The sequence below is a fragment of the Neltuma alba genome, unplaced genomic scaffold (genome assembly GCF_004799145.2).
Source record: "Neltuma alba isolate B1F8T4 unplaced genomic scaffold, ASM479914v2 tig00011740_pilon, whole genome shotgun sequence".
Classification (NCBI taxonomy): Eukaryota; Viridiplantae; Streptophyta; class Magnoliopsida; order Fabales; family Fabaceae; genus Neltuma; species Neltuma alba.
In genome coordinates, this window is record NW_021636368.1 from 269,131 (window position 1) to 275,738 (window position 6,608).

General features: G+C 30.1%; 1 protein-coding gene across 1 annotated transcript; it reads left to right on the plus strand.

Moving 5' to 3' along the window:
• Positions 1-1,318: 1,318 nt before the first annotated feature.
• On the plus strand, positions 1,319-6,334 carry LOC114717513 (tropinone reductase homolog At5g06060-like). Its single transcript, XM_028902664.1, has 5 exons — positions 1,319-1,398; positions 3,161-3,368; positions 4,053-4,269; positions 4,382-4,488; positions 6,130-6,334. Exons 1-5 carry the CDS (start codon positions 1,319-1,321, stop codon positions 6,301-6,303), a joined length of 786 nt encoding a protein of 261 aa, XP_028758497.1. The 3' UTR covers positions 6,304-6,334.
• The last annotated feature ends 274 nt before the right edge of the window (positions 6,335-6,608 follow it).

The window sequence follows — 6,608 nt, forward strand, 5'->3', positions numbered from 1 at the left end:
GGTCCCTCAAATTTTTTTTCATTTAAATTATTAGTTCGTATAATCTAATATAAAACCGAACCATTTTGCCTCTTAAAAGATCAAAAGACACCAAATATTATATTAACTCCTATAAAAACCTTGAAGATACGAGTCCTTTCAATAATTTGGATGCTCTCCCAAAAATATCAGCGGACAAGTCTTTTACCACAAAACTAACAAGAACAGGTGCCAAAATGCGACAGATACATCCTGTCACAGGTAATGATGATGTAATAAGACAAAGGCAAAACAAATAATAAAAGCGAAGGACTGAAATTGACTTTTCTTTGGCCAAAAAAAAAAAATTGGCTTTTCAAAATGAGGAGTCACATGTTATCACTTGTGATTGTCTTTTGTGAAAGAAGACCACGTAAAGACACAGGTGCCAGCAATACAACGGAGATTCATTTTTGTTATTTTTTGTTGGAAGTGTTGGGAAACACTGCACGTATGAGCTCATCCTTTTGCTAGCTCTATGATTATTGCATTGCCGAAGTTGTAGAATTTTTTTTTTTTTTTTTTTTTTACAGGGCTGAGTTGATTGAGTCAGATTTTAGTGTAGTCCCTAATAAGGGACAAGGGATAATTCTTTTAATTTTTTTTTTTATATTTACACGAACTTAAACTCGAACTCAAGACTTTGTATTTAAGTTGCCAAAACTTTTTCTATTAAAATCAACGCCTATTGGTTCACAATTATATATTCTTATTTTGAATTTTGCAAGTTGCAATATTATTTCTTGATTCTCAACTGTCTTCTCAACTGGTCAAAACTAAGGGTTGAGGTCAAAGAAAAAGGGGTTAATTACTATCGAATTTGATTTAGACCAGACGTATTAGTAATTATTTACTTATATGAATAATTTTCTTTTATGTACTACTCATGTCAGGCCTAGAATTTGACACAGTTCATTATTTCACCACTTTTGACTTCTCAAATTTTTCATCACTGGAATAAGTTTCTTTTATTTTCTCACATGCGTTGTATCAAAATATTTTGTTAGGAAGAATTATTATGATGTTCCAAAAAAAAATTAATTACCAAAAAGTGCGAATAACGAGTAAAAAATTGTCACTTCTCACTGTATGCTATTTTGTTGTAATTATATTCCTTCCTTAAAACTATTTATAATAAAAACTATTTTATAATAATTTTACTTATTTCCTATCATTTTCTCTCACGCACGGGCCACGCCACTGTGCATTATATTATATACCACTCATAATTAATTAAGGATCACTCATATGATCTTATTAAAAAGTTCAGTTGCAAAAGAGTAAAGAGAAAGAGAGAGAAATGACACAGGCAAATATGAGCAGCAGGTGGCCTCTTCAGGGCATGACGGCTCTTGTTACCCGTGGAACCAGAGGCATCGGGTTGTTATCTTTCTCTCTCTCTTTCTATTTTCTGTCTTATTTATATCACATCTCCTTCTTCTTCTTCTTCGTGCCTGTTTGGCATCACTTATTTTGAGTTTATAAGTAGTTTATAAGTTCTATAAGCTCGATTGGCACAATTGGGTCTATTTGGGTCAGCTTTTCTGCAATCGGGTTTTTGTCTGAAAAGTTACAATAAGCTATAAGCTAAAATTAACAGCTTATGGCTTATAGCTTATGGTTTATAGCTTTTGAAATATGGAGAGAGAAAAAGTTAAGAAATTTATTACCTCTTTTGGTTCTTATTATAAGTCTCAAATAACTAATTTGTAGATAATAAAAAATCAGTTAAAATTAGTTGAAAGTAATGAATAAGTTAGAAATATATTTTTATTTTTAAATATGCTCCTAAAAATATACTTTTATTTTTTCATGTTTCACTCTATATTTAAAATATTTTTTATGACTTCTTCATATTAAATTATTTTAATTTTATTGTATTATGTGAAATTATTTTTTTAATCGTGTTTCATTATTTATTAAAACTCATATCTATTTTGGTCATTTTACAACCACACTTACTTTTGCTCAATCATAATCTAAACAACCTTTTACCAATCTCACTTTTGCAATCTAGCTTTTCTGAACTCTAATCCAAACACAATTCAGCTTATCCAATTTAGCTTTTATCCAATTTCACTTCTCTATAAGCTATTTTTTCAATAAGCTACTTTTCCAATCGCTGATCCAAACGGACCCTTCATTCCTTCATCACACACACACATCATAGTTTCCCACAAGATGAACACAGCATCAAAACTTGAATTTATATCCGGTGAAGTGAGAGCGTCTAAAGTTTCCTAATTAGAACTGAGATTATATATTAGTACTTGTACGCACTTGATGCCTTGCTATGGGGCAAAGCAGTTCCCTTACAGTTTGGCCTCAAGCTTCTCAAGGCATATATTATCCATGAGCTAGGAAACCTTGGCAAGTAAAACTAATTTGTTTAAATAATACTCCTCCATTCCTTAATTTAGGACCTACTTGTTAAATTAATTTTGATCCTAAATATAAATCTTATTTCTCATATTTATCAATTTTTTCTAAATTATCCCTATAGATACTCTCTTAACTATAATCAAGTGAGGGAGAAAAGATATTAAAAAAAATAATTATGAAGTTTTAGAAAAAATATGTCATATTTTTTTATAATTAACTAGTTTACCTAACTTTTTTAATCTAATCAAATTAGTTACCAGAGGAGTAGTTTTAAAATCCAACTCGAATAGACTGGTCAAATCAGCAAATTGATCATGAATCAGTCCCTTAAACAATCTGGTCAAGAGTTTTGCGTGGACATTCGGTTTGAATTTTATAATTGTTTTTCTCCTCTCGCTAAGTCTGAGATGACGTGGTTTTGAGGTTGGAAGGGAAAAAAAGAAAAAAGAAAAAAGACAGCCCTGCCATATTTAAACTTTATTTAATAACTCTGTTTTGTGGGATTATCTGTGGTTTATACGTGAATAGAACGCTCTATTTATTTGTGAATTAATGTCTTTTTATTTAAATATTACTCTTTTCAAGATTAAGGTAATTTAATTATCTTACTTTAACATTGATTGGATAAACCCCAGTTCAACCATAATTAAACTACTAAAAGTTGAACCACTCTTTTTGACTGGTTTAATGACTTGTCTGGTTTTCAATAATTTAATTTGAATCTTATTAACTAAATTCAACTTCTCATGATGAATTTTAGGTATGCTATTGTGGAGGAGTTGGCACAGCTAGGGGCTAGTGTACATACTTGCTCAAGGACTGAGTCTGAACTTAAGGAATGCTTGCAACAATGGACAGCCAAGGGATTTCAAGCTACTGGTTCAGTTTGTGACATAGTGTCCCCTGCACAAAGACAAGACATCATAACTAAGGTCTCCTCTATATTTCATGGCAAACTCAATATCCTTGTAAGCAACTACTCCCCACGATTTTATATATAAGAATTTTTCTTTTTTGGAAGGACGTTTTCCCATATTTAACAGACACTGACACAGTCTGTTTGAAATTTTTAATATTGTTTCCTAATTTTCCCCTTCAGTTATTGGCCAATCTTAATGTATTAATTATACTATCTGCTCATTCTTTCTCCCCCATAAAAAAAGTGTTTTTAAAAAACAAGTTATATTTTTATATATTTGTTGTCTTTTACTAATTTTAATGATCTTTATCTATGTAATTTGGTTATTTGTATCTCATAAAGATGCTTTTTTAATTTTTTTTAGATCCAGTCTCACTACAAAAAATATAATAAAAGAGAAAGAAAAATACTTTTCTCATGAACAAAATGTTAGAAAAAAAGCCCAAAATCTCCCTTTAGTAAAGTGCTTCTCAGTGATTTTCTTATGAAAAATGATAAGGGAGAGGACTTGGTTTGGAAAGATTTTGGATCTAAAACTTTATATATATATATATTGCACTAAAGGGGTAGACAATAATAGCTTGAGGTTACAAACAGGATCGAACTCGCAATCTCTCACTTACAACAGAGTATCTCTCACTTACAACAGAGTGTCAATGCCACTAAGCTACATAGCCTTTGGCACTTTATACATATATATATTGCCAAACTTATATCTTATTATTCAATATAGGTAAACAACGTGGGAACAAATATAAGGAAACAAACATTGGAATATACGGCAGAAGATTTCTCATTTTTTATTAGCACAAATCTAGAATCTGCTTACCACTTGAGCCAACTTGCACATCCTCTTCTAAAAGCTCCAGAAGCTGCAAGCATTGTTTTCTTATCCTTCATTGCTGGTGTGTCAGCTTTAAGAGATATATCCATATATGGTGCAACAAAAGGTAAAATTGCCTTTATTTAATCTTTAAGATATACATATATACACACACAGAAAATGATGAATTGGTGGGAAATTTTGTTGTTAACAAAATTTGAAATTAATTATTAATGCAGGAGAAATAAACCAACTAACCAGGAACTTGGTATGTGAGTGGGCAAAAGACAATATTAGGACTAATTGCGCTACACCAGGTGCCACTAAAACATCTCGTGCCAATCAAGTAATTACTCTATCTTTAATTTCTTACTTTCTTCTTGTGATCCTAAGCATAAAAGTTAGATGACTGATTTACAGAGATTAAAAAAAATTAATGAGCTAATATATTTGTACAATATGTGTGTTGGTTTTACTAAAATATCCTTTTTAATTATTTTATATTAGAAACTTCTCATTTGATAAAAACTTGATTCCTTGATATGTGAAATTAATAGGGAGAGTTTTAGAAAAAAATTTTAAATTAGAAATATAACATAGATTGAGGTCTTACATTTTGAATTAAAATAAGTCTCTCTATATACTATCTTAGGTCCTTAATATAAGACTCAGTTGACTAATTTGGGGAGACTAAAGAAGTTACTAAATTACTTTAAAGTATTTATATTTATTGTTTTCTCCCAAGCTAATTTGCCTCACTTATAAATTAATATATAATCTAATAATACACGTAAGTACAAAACATAACATAGATTGAGGTCTTACATTTTGAATTAAAATAAGTCTCTCTATATACTATCTCTAGTCCTTAATATAAGATCAGTTGACTAATTTGAGGAGACTAAAGAAGTTACTCAATTACTTTAAAGTATTTATATTTATTCTTTTCTCCCAAGCTAATTTGCCTTACTTATAAATTAATATATAATCTAATGATACACATAAGTATTTTAGAGATGTCTGTAAAATATGTTATAATTAGGAAAAATTACACTAAGGTCCCATAGAAGACAAAATAATACAAAAAGATCCCTTAAAATCTAATAATTGCTCTAGAATCCCAAAGGTACTTAACTGCAATAATGAAAAATTTGAAAAGACCTTGTTGCCTCTAGTAACTTAGACAAAAAAAAAAAGTGCTGAAAAAGAGAGTTCTCAATATAGGCCTCGATAGTTGTAAATATAGGTTACGATAGTTGTCAATATTTCTACTATACTTGTTAATTTATCTGCTGTTATAAGTTTGGAAAAATGTGATTTCAAGTTACATAATGACAAGTAATATTAACACATCCTACGAACTAATACTTTTTTATGATAATGTGATATAATATAGTTATTAAAAGTCAATTATCTCTCATATGAAATTATAAAACCACTTGTCATTGACTAGCTCTTCACTATTTCATGAGTGATATTTGACTTTTTGTAATGATATTATATCACATTATTATCAAAAAGTGTTAGTCTGCATGATATGTGAATATCACTTGTCATTATATAACTCGAAATTACATTTTTCCAAACATGTGAAACAGTAATATTGACAATTATCACGACCTATATTGATAACTCTTATTTTTTAGTGCTTTTTTGTCTAAGTTACTAGGGAGAACAAGGTTTTTTCAACTTTGTCAGCGTTGCAGTCAAAAATCTCTTTGGGACTCTAGAGAAATTATCAGATTTTTAGGGACCCTTTTGTGGTATTTTGTCTTCTGTGAGACCTCAATGCAATTTTCCCTTATAATTAAGTAATTTAATTAGTAACTTTCTTAATGTCTCTAAATTAGTCAACTGGGTCTTATATTAAGGATCAGAAGTTGGGACAAAATATTTGATCTTATTGTGCATTGCATGATTCATTGTAGTTGTACTGTCATATATCTTTACTTGTGCTTCTTAATAAGAATTGTTTTGTGATTTGTAGGCTCTTAAGGATAAAAAGCTTCTTGAGGATTTCATTACAAGAACCCCTTTGCAAATGATTGGGGAGCCAAGCGAGGTATCTTCCATGGCGGCATTCCTTGGCTTACCAGCAGCCTCCTACATAACAGGACAGATTATTTGTGTTGATGGAGGATTCAGAGCGTTTGGTTTGTGAATTTTTGAGCAGCCATTAATTAATTTGAAACATGCGAAAGAAAAATTAATGTCAAGTTACATATGATTATCCCATAATTTTTCTCTTAATATAATGCCCAATGGCTTCTCCTTGAACTTAGATTAAGTAGTTTAGTGACCATGGTTCTAAATTTGAGTTGCGACCAAAATTCCATGATGAATTTTTTTTATAAAAAATTTGTCTTTGTATACATTGACCATCTAGTATGTTGTTTGCAATGCATGTTACCTTATTAGCCACCGGGTACTAAATGTAGAAATCATATAATTAATTTACATAAATTA